The 16,314-nt window shown below is 57.7% G+C and overlaps 2 protein-coding genes across 4 annotated transcripts in view; one reads left to right on the forward strand and one right to left on the reverse strand.

Annotated features, from left to right (window-relative positions):
* The window catches only part of PAK6 (p21 (RAC1) activated kinase 6), a 37,836-nt gene extending 26,847 nt beyond the window's left edge, over window positions 1-10,989 (forward strand). For all 3 annotated transcript variants that reach the window (XM_058541217.1, XM_058541216.1, XM_058541219.1), the window contains 6 exons: window positions 5,878-6,375; window positions 6,505-6,638; window positions 6,995-7,121; window positions 7,235-7,360; window positions 7,834-7,968; window positions 9,400-10,989. In XM_058541217.1, coding sequence (XP_058397200.1) covers window positions 5,878-6,375; window positions 6,505-6,638; window positions 6,995-7,121; window positions 7,235-7,360; window positions 7,834-7,968; window positions 9,400-9,567 — 1,188 coding nt within the window. In that variant the 3' untranslated portion in view covers window positions 9,568-10,989. The remainder of the gene's footprint in view (window positions 1-5,877; window positions 6,376-6,504; window positions 6,639-6,994; window positions 7,122-7,234; window positions 7,361-7,833; window positions 7,969-9,399) is intronic.
* A 3,822-nt stretch (window positions 10,990-14,811) lies between these two features.
* ANKRD63 (ankyrin repeat domain 63) lies at window positions 14,812-16,094 on the reverse strand. Its single transcript, XM_058540447.1, has one exon. It carries the CDS (start codon window positions 16,092-16,094, stop codon window positions 14,946-14,948), a length of 1,149 nt encoding a protein of 382 aa, XP_058396430.1. The 3' UTR covers window positions 14,812-14,945.
* Window positions 16,095-16,314: the final 220 nt, after the last annotated feature.

Genomic DNA, 16,314 nt, shown 5'->3' on the forward strand with positions numbered 1-16,314 from the left:
GGAACAAAATATCAAGACACCAGCTCAGCCTCAGCTGAGGATTCTACCCTGAACCAGCTGAGCCCTCGTCCTCCAAGGGCTTAGCACGTGTGAGTCAAAGGTTGCAAGCCAGGTCATTTTCCAGGGGGCTTCAGAGGGGCTTATGGTATGCCCGAGCTGACACTCCTCTGGGTGTGTCTAGGCGGGCCACACTAGGAGGCAGACACCCCCCTGAAAAAGCAGCATCTTGAACGACAAGCCCAGACTTTCCCCTGCCCCCAGTGCCATAGCAACCCACACCCTGGCCCCAGCAGAGACAGGTGCTCCAGCCCTGGGCAGGGGCGGGGTCTCTCTGCCTCCATCTTCCCAGAGCTTCTTTCCACCTCCACCCTCGCTTGCCCCAGTCTCTCCTGAGGTCCTGCTCCCCGGACTTCTTCTCCCTAAGGTGCAATATTCCTGTTAACCCCTTCTCTAGTGATGATTCTTCCTTCCCTCTCTCCCTTCCTTCCTCCCTCCCTCTTTCCCTTCCTCCCTCCCTCTCTTCCTTTCTCCTTCCCTTCCTTTCCATTTTTTTTTTTAGCAGTTGTTCTGTTTAACATTTCTGTGATGGTTTATTCTCGAGTTTGTGTGCCATATGAAAAGGTAGAGAATTGAACTTGCCTGGGTCCAGGAGCAGTAGGAGAGCCAACATCTGGCCTCTGTGACAGTCTCAAATGCACATATTTTTCTGGTAAAAAAGGAAACCGTGAAGGGAGCCCTAATGGTGACATTTCTTGGCATGCAGAGTTTTTGCTTCTTACATGCCCTGTGACAGTAACATCCTTTCCCATTGGGCACATGGGAAGATTGACTCAGAGAAGCTAAGACGACTCCCAGGTATCGCAAATGCCTCAGGGAAGGAAGGAGGAAGGGCCCTCTGGGCTCGTGCCTCCTGCTCATGAAGGCTTTCCCATCATGGTGGCCACTTGTTCCCTAGCTCCTTCCTGAGGGACAGGCAGAAATGAGCTTAGGCTGCAGCATGAGGGTTGTAAGTCAGACCTAAGACACAACTGCTGACAGGAGTCCGAGTGATGGAGGCTTCCCTCCCTGGAGGTTCTCAGAACAAGCCTGGGTCCTCCCCTGTTGGCGAGGGCACGAGTGTGGTCTGCCTTGAACATGGACGGGGGTTTGAGGGTTGGCCTGGACCCACAACCTTTCTAAGTCACCGCCAGCACTAGGCACCCAGGGCAGGTTCGGGGCTTTGTGCACTCCAGCCCCTCACTGAGACAAAGGACAGTGGACTGGGATCCGTGGGGTGGGGGTTGGGGGGACGAACAGATGAGATGTGGTTTGATGTGTCTGCGAGCTGAGGGGTCTCTGGAAGGCTGTGCCCCTGGGGAGACATTCCCCAGAAAAGCAAGGTGGGAGCAGGACAGAGCACACTGCCAGGGAGTGAGAACTGGAAGTTGATCGCTCTCTGGCCTCTCGGGAGACCGGCCAGGGGGCTGCAGGGATTTGGAGAAAGGGGGTGTCCACACCCGGTTGGGCACTGACATGCATGGTTCTGGGCTCCTGCCGGCACCCACAGCAGGGAGCAGGCTGTCCACCCAGCCTCTGTCGGCCTGTCCATGCCTGCACACTTGACCAAGTACCGACCATGGGTCACTGCTGGGTGTGCAGGGCTGTCCCCCACCCCTGGGGAGGCAGGTGGTTGTCGTCTAGGGCTCAGAGACACCACAGTTCCAAATCCAGGAGAGTGGTTTCCTTCTCGGCACCTGGGCATACCTTTCTAGATCCATGCTCTCAAGCCAGGCCTTTAAAAGGCAGGCTGAGACTTCCTCTGAGCTGCTCTGGGCAGGGCCTCTCACTCCCTGAGCTGCTGACGTTTGGAGCGGATAATCCTTTGTTGGGAGTGCTGTCCTGGGCAGTGTAGGGTATTGAGTAGCATCTCTGGCCTCTACCCTCCAGATGCTAGTAGCATCCCTCAGACGGGACAACCGAAAATGCCCCCAGACATTGCCAAATGTCCCTTGGAGGACAAAATCACCCCCAGCTGAGAATCACCGCTTTAGGAAAATTACAACACAGATGGGAAGCATCCGGCTTCCTCCTCCTCCCCTACAGCCCTGGGAACCCCGGACCAAGCCAGCAGCCAGCCCTCTGCACCTCAACACGTCCCGGAGTTGGCCCTGCACACTCACAGCAGGTCCTATAGCAGCAGTCCGTGCACTGGTGCCCTGCGAGGTCAGGCCACCAATGGCCACGGTGTGCCAGATGTGGCTGCAGGAGGGTCTGTGGCCCTAGGGCTCTTGTACTCAGCCCCAGGCAGCTTGGCCTGCAGTCACTCACTTTGGCTAAAGAGCAAAAGAAGACCTTGAGTGGGGGCAGGGAGGCCAAAGAGGTAAGACAGGAGCTCGGGGGATGTAGAAGTGGTTCTACTTAGAGGCAGAAAGGCCGATTCAGAAGACCTCAACAATCAGCAAACCTTGGTTAAGCACTTACTGTGTACCATGTACTCCTTTATATGCCAAGGACCCCCAGTGGGACCACAGCATAGGGGTCAGGGGTTAGGCTGACTGGGACTGAAGTCTGGCCTTGTCCCTTACTGCTTAGTGACTCTGGGCAAGTTACTTAACCTCTCTGTGCCTGTTTCCTTATCTACAAATGCAGATGATAATAGTACCCAGGGGATAATAAAACAACCCACAGGGTTATGAGAATTAAATGAGATAATGCATTTAAGGCCCTTGTCAAAGTGGTAAGCCCTCAATAAATGACTTTATTATTATTTTTATTTTAGCTTTTTGTGTGTGTGTGTGTGAGGAAGATCAGCCCTGTGCTAACATCTGCCAATCCTCCTCTTTTTTTGCTGAGGAAGACTGGCCCTGGGCTAACATCCGTGCCCATCTTCCTCCACTTTATATGGGACGCCGCCACAGCATGGCTTGCCAAGTGGTGCATCGATGCGCGCCTAGGATCCAAACCGGCGAACCCCGGGCCACCGCAGCGGAGCGCATGCACTTAATGGCTTGCGCCACCGGGCCGGCCCCTGAGTTTATTATTTTTTAAATATTATGACGTGGCCTCTGCCTTTGGGGAACTTATGGTACAGCCCTCCAAGCCCACAGCTGGAGAGCCCAGCCCTGTCACCATGCCCCAGGAAGGGAAAATGAGGCATTGCTGTAACTCCACACACGACTCTTCTAGTGGCTTCTGGCCCAGGAAGAGGTTTCAGTCACACAAGTAACTCCAGAATTAACCCAGAGCCTTAACAATTCATTCCATCTTTTGTCCCCCTTTCCCTTTCTTGGTGGGGTTTAACAGGTTTCATCTGGTCCTTTCTTGTGGCTACATTAAGTAAAAGCTTCCTCCTTGTGGAGACAGGCAGTAAGGCCAACAGAGGGACATTTGGGACCAGACCCTGCTGAGGTGAAGACCGAGCCCGGCCCCATCACTCATGTCCCATGTCTCAGGCCACGTGGGTGCCGGACTCTCCACTGATCCCTGCGTTTGCTGCTTCCACCACTCACTGCGCCCTTGGCCCCGAGCTCAGCCAGCAGCTGCAGCAGTGTCTCCACAGGGGCCTTGACAGTGGAGGGAAGCAGATCTCCTCCTCAGCCCCTCTGCATGGCTGTCCTCATCCCTCCACCACACTCACTGGTCCACAGAGCAGAGACAGCCATGCAGGAGGCCGGGAGGCCAGGAGGTGAAGGGAATCGTTTCACAGCCTTCCTTAGAGACTCAGGGTGAGAGAAGTCAAGGGTGGTTCGAGCAGCCTCAGGAGCAGCTGTAGGTGCTTTTAGGTCCCCATGCTCTGCCCAGCCCCACACAGATGCTCAGAGAGGCCATTTTCTGGCTTAGGTCCACGCCCCAAAGGTCAGCACACAGCCTTTTTACAGGGACTTGGGGGCTGCTTCGGTGACTGTGTGATGCAGTGAGGCCTGCAGGGTGACATCTCGTGGAACCTGTTCCACGACATGGCCTCCCAGCCTCAGTGGTGCCATGCCCCCTCCAGCCACAGTCCCAGCCCTCCTGCAGGCTCCGTGAGGCCATGGACCCAAAGCCCCTTTGTCCAGAGCTGCTCAAAGTGTGGTCCACGGTCCTCCTTCATCAAAACCCAGGGGCCTTGTTAGAATGCAGAGTGTCTACTCTAGGGACCTACTGAAGCAGTCTCTGGCCCAGGAATCTGCATTCTATCCAGCTCCCCAGGCACTGCATTTATAGAGGAGACCAGGGCTCAGAGAGGGTGACTTGCCTAAGATTCATTGCACATCAGAGCAGAGCAGGACTGGAACCTGACCCCCAGTCCTGAGGTCCCACTGCTCTGGAGCACAGAGTGGAGAAAGGTGGGGGAGGCTCAAGTGCTGACCTGGGAGAATCTCTTTACATCTGTCCAGATCTGCTTGCTGGGCGGGATGGAGTCATCGCAGCCGTGCTGGGAGGCTTTCCTGGCTCCCTCACTGAGGAGGCTGAGCCCGAGCCTGGCACGGCCTGTCAGAGGGCAGGCAGAGGCAGGAGTGGGAGAATCTGCCCCGGGGCTCTCTGCTGGCAGGGGTCACCGTGCACATGCTCCACTCCAGGCAAGGGCAGGGACTGGGCTGGGGGTGGGAGCCCTGAAGCCTGGGGAGGGGGTGCTGAAGAAGTGGAACAGGCTCTGGCTGAGCCTGGTAGGACCCAAGGCCCAGACTGGGGTCCCTGATCAAGCAGCCCAGCCCCAGCTGAATGTGAGGGAGATTCCCTGAAGTTGATTCAGCTTTGGGGGTCAGGACCAGGACCCAGTGGGCACCTAGACAGCCGCCCGTGTGCTGGGTTCTGAGATGTCCGGGAGGCCGCTCTGCAGCCCTGAAGTGTCCTCCATTAGGTGACGTGTCACCATCTCCAGGAGCCCCTTTTAAACACACATAATCCCTGGGAGGAGTCAGGTTGCACATCACCAGCTCCCTCGGGAGAACCCAAGGATGGGACCCTTTCCTGCCAGGCTGGCGGGAGGGCTTGGGCCCAGACAGGCAAGGGGCCTTGAAGGCTTCCAGGGCTGGGCCTGAGCAGGGCTCACCAGGGGCCCACTCTGCTACTCAGCTCCACCTTTCTCTCCTCCTGGCGGAGATCATAAGGATAGGCCCCCTGCCCTCCCTTCCTTGCTGGGGGTCATCAGCCAGGCGTCTCATGCTTGGGAGCAAATGGAGGAGCTGGTCTGGGGAGCCTTTAGGAACTCTCCCCACCCCTGGCTTGGATTTGGCTAGACCTACTGATTTGAGATCTCCCTGGCACCAGATCCCCAACCCAGGGGACACCTGAGAACCCCCGGATGGTAACAGGGCTCTGTGGTCCTCTGTTGGGGACATAATCTCACAGCACAGACATGCAGACTCCCTGTTGTCAGGCACAAGCAGGGCTATCAGACTCCTGCTGCGGCTTCCCTGCCCTGTCCTGGGAGTCAGTCATAGCTGCCCCACTGGCCCCAACCCCACTGCCCAGGCCTCTTCTGCCCATATGGGCCCCTGGGTGCAGGAGCCACAGGATGAATGCCCCTGACCCAGATTCCCACAGCACAGAGTGAAGCTGCCTCCTGGTGGCCTCCCTGGGGTCTGGCTGTCAATTACCCAGGAAGAAATACCCAGCACAAGGACACCCCAGGGACTCGGCTTTCTTCGTCTTCCCAGGAGCAGCAGAGTAGACGTAAGAGCTGTTGTTTCATCTGCTCACCTAGGAACATCGGGGGCTGGTTTCCCGAGCAGGACTATGCTTTGGCTTCAGCTCCCTTTGAAAATCTCAGCTCGCAGCACCTCCCCAATTTGGTCTGAGGCCTGCATGACCCTGCCCATGCCCAGAGGTCCTGGCAGCCATCCCCTGCCTCGGGGAAGTTTGCTCCAAACGCTGCCACAGCCAAACCCCTTTCTGTTTCTTTCTTCCTCCCTGCAGCCCAGCTCCTCTTTCCGACCACTGCAGAAAGGCTCCCCGTCAAGCCTGGTGGGCAAGGCCCAGTCCTTGCCTTCGGATCAGCCTGTGGGGATCTTCAGCCCTCTGACCACCTCAGATACCAGCAGCCCCCAGAAGTCCCTCCGCACAGCCCCAGCCGCCGGCCCGCCTCCAGGCAGGTCTTCCCCAGCGGGCTCGCCCCGCACCCGGCATGCCCAGATCAGCACCAGCAACCTGTACCTGCCCCACGACCCCGCGGTGGCCAAGGGTGCCCTGGCTGGCGAGGACACGGGCGTTGTGACCCACGAGCAGTTCAAGGCTGCACTCAGGATGGTGGTGGACCAGGGTGACCCCCGGCTGCTGCTGGACAGCTACGTGAAGATTGGCGAGGGCTCCACGGGCATCGTCTGCCTGGCCCGGGAGAAGCACTCGGGCCGCCAGGTGGCCGTCAAGATGATGGACCTCAGGAAGCAGCAGCGCAGGGAGCTGCTCTTTAATGAGGTGGGAGGAGAGGGCGGGATGTGGGCGGGGCGTTTGGGATGGGCAGTGAGCATGGGGCCAGGCAGGACATGGGGAGCAGGGGCAGTGGGGACGGTGGCTAGCACTCAGACATCCCCGCCTGCCCCCCAGGTGGTGATCATGCGGGACTACCAGCACCTCAACGTGGTGGAGATGTACAAGAGCTACCTGGTGGGCGAGGAGCTGTGGGTGCTTATGGAGTTCCTGCAGGGCGGGGCCCTCACGGACATCGTCTCCCAAGTCAGGTGGGCAGCTGGGAGAGCTGGGCCCCAAGTGCTGGCTGCCCCCACCACTGTCCTAGCAGGGGCATTGGGCAGCCTCAGGCACAGAAGACTTGGGGTGCGTGTTAGATCGTCCTGAGGTCCCCCTTGTCTCTTTGGGTTAACAGACACAAACAGGGGAATGGGGAAGACAAAATGGTCTCCAGTCTAGGCCCAAGCCCTTTCTCACCAGGGCTCTGGCCTGACTGGGCTGCTGCACACATTGCCCCAGAGCTGTGGAGCCTGGTACCAGGGGCACCGACTCTGCCCAGCCCAGCTGCCTTGCAGCCCTGACAAAGCTAATATTCTTTTCCACCGGTGGTCCTGCCTTCCCTGTCCAGGCTGAATGAGGAGCAGATCGCCACTGTGTGTGAGGCTGTGCTGCAGGCCCTGGCTTACCTGCATGCCCAGGGTGTCATCCACCGGGACATCAAGAGTGACTCCATCCTGCTGACCCTCGATGGCAGGGTAGGGTCCACCCCATGCTGGCACATGCACGTCCCCCACTTCCCTGCTTCCAGCACGGCTCCTTCTCCTAGTTCACCACTCACTCCCCTTTCTCCCTCTCACCTCAACTCCAGGTGAAACTCTCAGACTTTGGATTCTGTGCTCAGATCAGCAAAGATGTCCCTAAGAGGAAGTCTCTGGTGGGAACCCCCTACTGGATGGCTCCTGAAGTGATCTCCAGGTCTTTGTATGCGACTGAGGTAACCATTCCCTCCATCCCCTAGTCCTCCCAGAGGAGGCTTCGGAATACATGGCTCTTCCACTGTGGCCCCCTCTGGAGCACCAAAAATAGCCCTGGTCCTCAGTTCCCACTTAGTCAGCACCCCACCCCACTGCCTACTGCCCCTGCCCCCTCTTGGACGGGTCTGCTCTCACCTGTGACTTTGTTGCCACAAACTGGTATCGAAAATGCCCTCCCTCAGCTCAAGGGCAGAGTGGGGTATGGCCAGGCTTACCCATGTGTGATGGCCTTTCACAGAGAGTGGCTGACAGCTATGTCCCTACAGTCAATGGTCATTCATGCAGGAAGTAACTGACCACAGGGCAGGTGGCCAGGAAGGAGGCTGACTTCACCAAGGAGAGCTGGGACCAGTTGCTCCCCTCCCCCTGCAGTACGCTGCTACCAAGGGGCCACACTCTGGCCAGTGGAGTCAGGGACATTCTCCTCCTGCAGGTGGATATCTGGTCTCTGGGCATCATGGTGATTGAGATGGTGGATGGGGAGCCACCCTACTTCAGTGACTCCCCAGTGCAAGCCATGAAGAGGCTTCGGGACAACCCTCCACCCAAGCTGAAAAACTCTCACAAGGTCAGTCGTTGCACAAGGTGTGACCCTGCAGACCTCATTCTCCCTGAGGCTTAGAGGACCAGAGCCTGGGCTCCCAGGCCCAGCCTTTCTCGTCCACAGAAGCCAGAGGCTCTGTGCTCCTAGAAAAGACTCCTCTTTCCCCACACAAAACCTGCCCCTGAGTGTGGAGCCACATCTACACACAAACCCCTATGGTCTCTCCAAAAAGTTTCCACCTGCAGGCGATTGACAGGAGCCCAATAAAAGGGAAAGCAAGGCTGCCAGGAATCCCTGATGTCCTGGGGAGGAATCAGAGAAGCTAATTGAGCGGGAACCCCTCCACCCCATCAGGGAGCCATACCGTGGCACAGTGTTCCCAGTCTATCACAGAAAATTAGCTTATCCTCCATCAATGCACATCCTGACCACATCTGAGCCAGTGTGTGTGTGTGTGTGTGTGTGTGTGTGTGTGTGTGTGTGTGTGTGTCTGTGTTTAACCCTTTTCTGTCAAATCCACCCAAAGTCGCAGAGGTACCTATGGTCACCCCTTGCTGGTGGCCAGGTCAGCACAGGGCTGCGAAGTTGCACTGCCATCTGGTGGCCAGAGTGAGAAATGTCCCAGAGGGTTGAGGCCCAGACCCTAAATGGCAATATAGTTCTGTCCCTAACACGGCTGGTTGTGAGGACAGACAGGAAACACCTTCCCAGACAACTGGTCCTTGGAGTCTGCACTGCTGACCCCAAGATTAGCAGATGGGAGAGATGTCCAACTAGCTAATTCCCCAGAGGATGCAGCCTTCTGTAACAGCCCAAGACTCAGCTTCATCCCAAGATATTGGCTCAAAATGAACCAAGATAATCCTGTGACTTAGTTTCTAAGGCTTAGAGCAATAAAGAAATCTTCCTTTTCAGGTCCCACCTTGTTCTTTTCTATTTTTCAAAACACTTCTTCCTCCCTGACCTCTTTTTTTTTTTAGTCTTCACGAAAGCCCTTTGTGGCAAACAGGGCAAGAACATTTTATCATTAGCCCATTTTGCAGATGAAAAAATTGAGGTGTAGAGAAAATTGCAACTTGTCAATCTGGGATAGACCCAGGACTGGATCACTGATACCAATCTTATGGCCCTTCCACAGAGCTGCAGGGCCTGAACACTGAGAGCCCTGAGGAGCAGGGTGGGGAACCGGCTGTATTTGAGACCAGCTCCCCAGCGCTCCAGGCACCCTAATTCCACTGCTCAGCAGCACCCCCTAGAGGTGAACTGTCCCCTTTCTGTGCACTGATGCTGACTTTCTTTACCTACCTGATAATCCAAAAAGTACTGAGCCTGGGAGGAACCAGAAAGGACGAAAGGAGAGAATTTAAGACTTCCAAATGATGGTGGGGCCAGGCAGATGGGTCACCCCAAAGTGACTGCTAACTGTGGCTTCCTCTCACTGCCCTGTCTCCACAGGTCTCCCCGGTGCTGCGAGACTTCCTGGAACGGATGCTGGTGCGGGACCCCCAGGAGAGAGCCACAGCCCAGGAGCTCCTGGATCACCCCTTCCTGCTGCAGACGGGGCTGCCCGAGTGCCTGGTGCCCCTGATCCAGCTCTACCGCAAGCAGACCTCCGCCTGCTGAGCCCACCCCCAGAGTGCGTCTGCCACCTATGCCCACAGGCAGGGGACACCGGGCAGCCAGCCTGCCGGCATTCTCAGTATTCTCTCCAAAGATTGAATGTGAAGCCCCCTCCCCGCCCTCCTGCCCCTCAGCCCACTGGGCCAGGCCGGACCTGCCCTCTCGGTCTCTCTCCCTCCCCAGTGAGTCCCCAGTTGCCTTTGGGATGATGGAGACCCTTCTGCAGGATGACCCTTTGTTATTTGCACAGGGATATTTCTAAGAAACGCAGAGACCAGCGCTCCTGGCCACTGCGGCCAACACAGCAGAAAAGGCTGCTGCGGTTTTTAAAGGTAGTTGTACACTAGCACCCCAGGCCCCCCAAGAGGGCAGCCTGCCTGTCTTCACCAGGATACTTGCTGTTCTCAGCTCCAGTTCCAAACCCTGGGGTCTCGAGAGGGCCACAGGGAAGGGTTTTATTGCCTAAATCCATCTTCCTCCCTTGTGTCTGACTTCCTGAAGGCACGGTCCCACCTGCACCTGCTTCCCGACCCACCTGCGCCGACAACACTCTCCCTGCACAGCCTGCTCCGAACTGTGAACCGCCTGCTCACAGGCTGTGGGAGGGGGAGGGGCACTTTCTGGGTGAAAGAAAAGAACGGGGTTGGTGGTAGAGGTGGCCTCACTTTACAGGTTGCATGTGTGTGTGCACACCTGTGTGTGTGTGCATGTGTGTGTAAGTGGAGGAAGGTCACCCTGACAGCCTGGCTCCCTTCAGGTCACCCATAGCCAGCTTCAGGAGGGCTTCCCCATCCTCTCTCCCACTAAGTTCTGCTCTGAAGGGACCTGCTTTCTTGGCCTGGCTTCCCAGCTCTTAGGTTCCATGTTTCTACCTGACCATGAGGAGGTCTCCATTGAGTCTAACACCTCGGGGCTTGGCAGGTGTCTGAGTTTCTCCTGTATGTGGAGTCTGAGAGCCAGAGACTGGAATGGTGAGGGAGCAAACTTTGTTTTCCCTGTGAGTGCCATCTCAATAACCAGGTCATCAGGGGCCCGTTCTTTTCAAAACCCTGGTCTGGGGGAGGCGAACCAGCTCCCGGGGTTCCGTCACGTCAAGAGAATGGGCACCCCGTTTGCACAAACCATCTGCCCCAGCTGCCTCCTCAGACACCTGTCTCCTTGTCCTCCTTCCCTCCCCACCTGCAGGGCTGTTGTGAGACAGGGAATCCCAGGGAAGAACTCCAGGTGTCTGGACCCTATCTAGATAATATTTTTAGATTCCTCTGCTCCCTAGTGGCCTGCTTTGGGGGAAAAAAAAACAAAAAAACTGCAAGGACTTTTTTTTTTTAAGGGTCAGAGTTTTAAAAACAAAAGCATCTTCCCTAGAAACTTTTGTGAATTGTTTGCACTTGTTCCTGTTTTAAATGAAACTGAGTGTTCAAAACCTCTGGGCTTCCTGTTGTCTCTGGGAGTGGAGCCAGGCTGTCTTCGAGCTGGACACCCAGTAGTGGGTGTCTGGAGCGGCCCCCCCCTCCTCCCCCACGTGAGCACCCCAGCAGTCACTCTAGTCCATAGAAAACCCAACTCCCTGGTGGCTTGTGGGCCCGAAATGAGGGCAGAGAAGGAGGGAAACAGGAAGTGAAAGGCCCTTGGGACTGAAAGAGCTGAGAAATAGACAGGGCTCCTTCCCAGGGGAGAAGAGCACAGCCAGGAAGCCAGGGCCGAGGGCTGTGCTTGCTGGCACCACAGGGGCTCTGGGGGCAGCCACCAGGGCTGATGACCACTTTCTGCAGCAGCTTCTCCCTTCCCCCATTTGCCTCTCACCCCCTGAAAGTCCAAGGCTGCTCTCCTCAAGGTGTCCATAGAAAGTGGCCTGGAACTGCTTCCAGTGAGAAAGCAGTCTCGGTTTCGGTTCCTGGAACTGAGGCGGACAGTGAGGAGTTGTGAAAGAGCAGTAAAGGCTGGAAATTCAGAAACCTAGGTTCTGGTCCTGAGGGTGGGGGAGGTGGATGAAATTATCTTTAAACTTGTAGCTCTGACACTGATTCCAGTACTTCCTTCCTGAGATCTTGTCCTGCCCCCTAACCCAGAGTTCATGGAAACCTCTTAACCAGGAGCAAGGAGTCATGCAGACCTTCTCCTGTCCCCACAGCATTCCCACCTAGACAGCTGCCCTGGTCCGAGGGCCCCAGTCCCACCAGCTCAGTCAGGAGCAGTGCCTGAGTCTTACCCTCAGGAGGCAGCCACATGCGAGGGGCAGAGACGGAGGCTGGTGGAGGGCGGAACCTTCGCAGAAAGGAAGAGCACCCTTCCACCTCTCCAAAGGGAGCCCAGAGTCAGGAGTGGTGGTTAGGGCAAAGAGAGGCCAGTTCTCACAAGTGAATAATACTGGATTTAATAACTATTCTTTTGAGTTCTTATAGTCCTTCCACCACACACTGTCACTCTAAACGCATGTGCGTACTCATTTAGCCTCACACACAGACCAATTCTGAGCTTGCTCTCGGAGTACCGAGCTCCAGTGGCATGGGCGACTCTTCACAACGACAAAAGCAACAAAAGTTGGAAAAGCAGTGTTTAGAAAAGTCTCTTGTAAAGTGAAGCGAGCTCAAGAGGACCCCAGCCACAATGCCCTGGGGCTGACAATGAGAGGAAGTTCAGGAGAGTGAAACGTGGTGAACCCTGTAAGTTCTGCACAGAGCTGGGCCTGCTAAGAAATCTGCAAGAACAGCAAGGCAGTCAAACACACAATTCAGATCAGACAGGAAAGATCTGCTGTGGTTTTTTAGAAATATCACTTTCAACCACCAAGTCCTTGGCCACTCCACCAAGAGGAGCCCTCATGGCTGTTTACCCCATTCAGAGGGCTCAAGGTGACATTCAACCAGAAAGCCCCATGTCAGTCACACTTGAAAGATAACAGCACCTTCTACACAGTGTGCAACCCAGACCTCATGGTGTTTTGAAGAAGCCAAAATACTTGTATTTTTACACCATTAAAAACTTCATGAAAATTAAACACAGTTGGAAAGGGATCAAGTGAGCAAGCAAAGATCAGAAAAAAGGAGTTTGCACTTGGGGTGTCCAATTATCCCCCATCCCACCCCAGGTCCTCTCCTTCTGGCTTTTCAGGCCCTCGGGTATTGTTCACCCACCACCCAGACAGAGGGGCTGAGAAGACGGGGAAGGGCGAGACAACCCAGAAATGAAAGCAAATCTCATCAGAAGAAAACAGTGCATAATCAGCAGTTCCCGAGGTTCAGGTCTCATAAGGGAGGAGTCGGGGGCTCCAGTTTTTCAGAAGACAGCGGGAACTCTCAGGACAGGGAGCCTTAACTTGGAAGATCTTGGGGTCCTTAGCGAAGGGTCTGGGCTCCTGCTACTCCAAATGCGAGTTTGTTTATTGTCCCTCATTTCACTCTTGTGAAATGACTTCAAGTATCCGGATTTAATATACTACAAGAGGAAGAGGATTCCACGGGTAAATGCACACGGAGGGAGAAGTACACAGCGGTGACCCCAAATATAACCACAAGTCCGAACGCTGAGCTAGGGCGCAGCACCGAGAGCGCCGCGCTGCCACCAGGGGGCACCAGAGATCACGTCCAGTCTCGGGGCCCTCGCGGCCTCGCTGACCCTGGAGGGGTGGAAGGATTGGGACGGCGTCTGACACCTACACAAGGCCAGCTCCTGATCACCGACCCCTCACCTCCAGGCCCAGTTTCTCAGCACAGGTCATTCTCTCTCTGGGCAGTTCCCTTAGAGTTACTGGTGAGAAACGTTCCGTTCTGCAAAGACGAACAGACCGACGTCTTGAAAAGACCCGACTGCAGGTAGATGAGGGGGTGCATGCTCAACCTTCGGAGTTCACACACAAAAAAAACCCCCATGAGCCGCCACCCCGCAGGCTGGGTGCACGGATACACATGCTAGTGCTTCCGCAGGGTCCTAGGGCACGGGATTCGCCAGACCCCATAGTTCCCCCTCGCTAGGCCAGCACAAGGAGGAGGGCGGGGGCGGGGAGGGAGGGGACGAAGGACCAGGCCCGCAAAGGGCCCTTAACCACCTCTCCGCGGTTGCCTCTGACTCACTAATCTGCCCACTAATAAAGCTGGGCCGGGCCTGCGTCCCACGCGTTGGGGCAGAGGCAGGGATCCTTGGTCGCGACCTCTAGAATCCATCATCCGCCCTCCCCTCCATTAAGGGCCCAGCGAGGAGCAGGAGCCGTTGAACAGCCCCCTTCCAGCTCTCGCCGGAGTTTGATGTAATTTAAACCCGGACCTGTGGCTTGTGTGGGCTTCCGACTCCCGCGCCGCCGCCGCCGTTTAACGTGGCAAACACTTCAGTCAATTATCCCCCTTGCGGAGCTTCTATTTAAAGAGACATTGTCAGGTTCTTAAGCCTCGGATCAGACCCGCTGCTTTCTGCTTCATATACAAAGAGACTCAAAACACGAGGTCTTTGACGACTGGAAGAAATACAATTAAGCAAAGCCTTCACAACCGTTCCAACCTGCGGGAGCACCCACGTGCGGGACGGGGGAGCTGGGAGGTGGTGGTGGGGGGTGTGCTAAGTCCTTTCCATTTCAGGCCTCTGCGAGTGAGAGGAAATAAGGCTGGGCTATGAGGGGTGAGACCTCAAAGATGGAACTCAAATGCGGCAGAGCCGAAGAACAGGCTGGCTCGGAGCCCAGAGATGGGCCAGGTAGGGGTTGGGGTGAGGCAATGACCCCACATTGTCAACCAAGTTGAATCCTGGGTCCGCCTGGGGCAGGAATTACCCAGAAGCTGGTTCAAGGGGCAACTGGTGTTCAACACGGGGGGGGGGGGGGGGGCTCTGCCACCCCCAAAATGTGCTTTGTCTTGAGGCAGGAATTTCTGTCCCCCCCCAAATTTAACCTCCACATTCCTTCCTAATCAGCTCTCCTAATGGAGGACAATAATAACCTCCATTATTGTAAGGGGGGGCAGGAAGTGGGGGTAGGCCTTTGTTCTACAGGACCACTGGTCTGCCTGCCTGGCTGCCAGGGTGTGGGGAAACCCGCAAGGGGAAGGGGATGGGGCAGGAGCCAGCAGGACTCAGGACTGAGCCTTGGGGCACAGGGTAGGGGGTCCATCTTCCTGGCTGGAAGGCTATGGAACCAGTCTTCTACTCCTCACCTTCCAGGACAGGAAAGGCAGGCTGCAGGGAAGATGAGAGACTTAGGCAGGGAATATCAACAAGCACAAAAAAGAAACAAGATAGAGGTCCCTTTTAGAAAGAGGGCACCTCGCCTTGGCAGTGGGGACGGGCCCTGGGATCACCGGCAGGAAATTGCCAGGAAAGTGAGGGACCTGGAAGAAAGAGAGAAATCCCAGTGGAGCAGAAGGGTAGGGGGGAGCAGGGCTCGGCGTCGACGCTGTTCACCGCTGAGAGTGCAGCACCACGGCCTCCGTGCCCTCCTGCCAAGGCTGAGGCCCAGGCACCGAGTGGGGCAGTGCGTTGGCCTCTAACTCTGGGCCGCTCTCGGGCCCTGGGGTCTCCCCAACCAGACTGGGGATGTCTGGAGCTGTGGAGCGTCGGCGCAAACCCAAGCGGCCACTGCCGGGGTCGCCCTCGGGGTGGGGGCTAAGGCCGATGGGGGCTTGCACTAAAGTCGGGGGCGCTCCCTCCAGCACCTCCTGTGAACGCCACCGCCCGGTCCCCGAAGACTGTGGCGAGTTTGGTCGGGCCATCAGGGCTCCCGCCCGCAGTCGAGCAGCCTCCTCCTCGGTCACGGCCCCCAGAGCCAGGCTCATGCTCCGGCCCAGCTCGGGCCGCTCGCTGCCCTGCGCCCGGTGCCGGCCCGAGCTCTTGCCCCCAGAGCCAGCCTCGCCGCCGTGACCGTGGCCGCCGGCCGCTCGCGCAAAGCGCGCCAGGAGAGGCCGCGGTAGGCGCCGGGGGCTGGGTCGTCGGCGCTCGGGGCTGGGCGCGGGAGCCGGACGACCAGGGGGGCTGTCGGAGTTGGAGCCCCGGGCGGCGGCGGCAGCGGCTGCGCGGCCCCAGGGCCCGGTGAGGGCCTGCACGCAGGTCCCGTGGCCGCGGGCGGCGGCCAGCTGCAGCGCCGTGAGGCCCGCACGGTTGGTGCGGTCGAGGCGCAGGCCGAGGCGGCGGAAAGAGCGCACCAGGAACTCGAGCACCGCCCCATGGCCGCACGCCGCCGCCCACATCACGGGGCTGTTGCCTGCCGAGTCGGCCGCCTCGGGGTCACCGCTGAACTGCACCAGCAGCTGCACGGCGTCCAGGTGGCCGCGCTCACACGCCAGGCTGAGCGCCGTGCGGCCGCGCTCGTCCCGCAGGTTCACGGCCGCACCCTGCTCCAGCAGTAGCCGCACAAAGCGCGCGCGCAGCGCGGGGTCCGGCAGCCCCACGGCCACCATGAGTGGCGTGCGGCCCTGCTCCGCGCGGCAGTCGATGATGCTGCGGTCCAGAGCATCCAGCACAAAGCGGGCCAGGTGCACTTTGCCCGCCTGCATGGCCTCAAGGAAGGTGCGCGTACCCGCTCGGGGGCACAGGTCCTTGGGCTTGAGCATGGCCCCGGCCACCGCGCCCAGGCGGCCCGGCAGCTCCGCACGGGGGCGCCCCGCGGGGCTGTGGCCCCCGCTGGTGCTCTGTTATGGCTCCCTCCGCGCGTGGGAAGCTGCGGCCGAGTGTCCTGGGCTTCCCACTCTTGTGCCCCCGCGGCTCCCGCTGCCCCGCCGCTCCTGGGCCGCACGCCTGGCGTCTCGTTGCTCCTTCCCTGGGCTTCCCGCC

This window comes from Diceros bicornis, chromosome 5, assembly GCF_020826845.1.
Source record: "Diceros bicornis minor isolate mBicDic1 chromosome 5, mDicBic1.mat.cur, whole genome shotgun sequence".
NCBI lineage: Eukaryota > Metazoa > Chordata > Mammalia > Perissodactyla > Rhinocerotidae > Diceros > Diceros bicornis.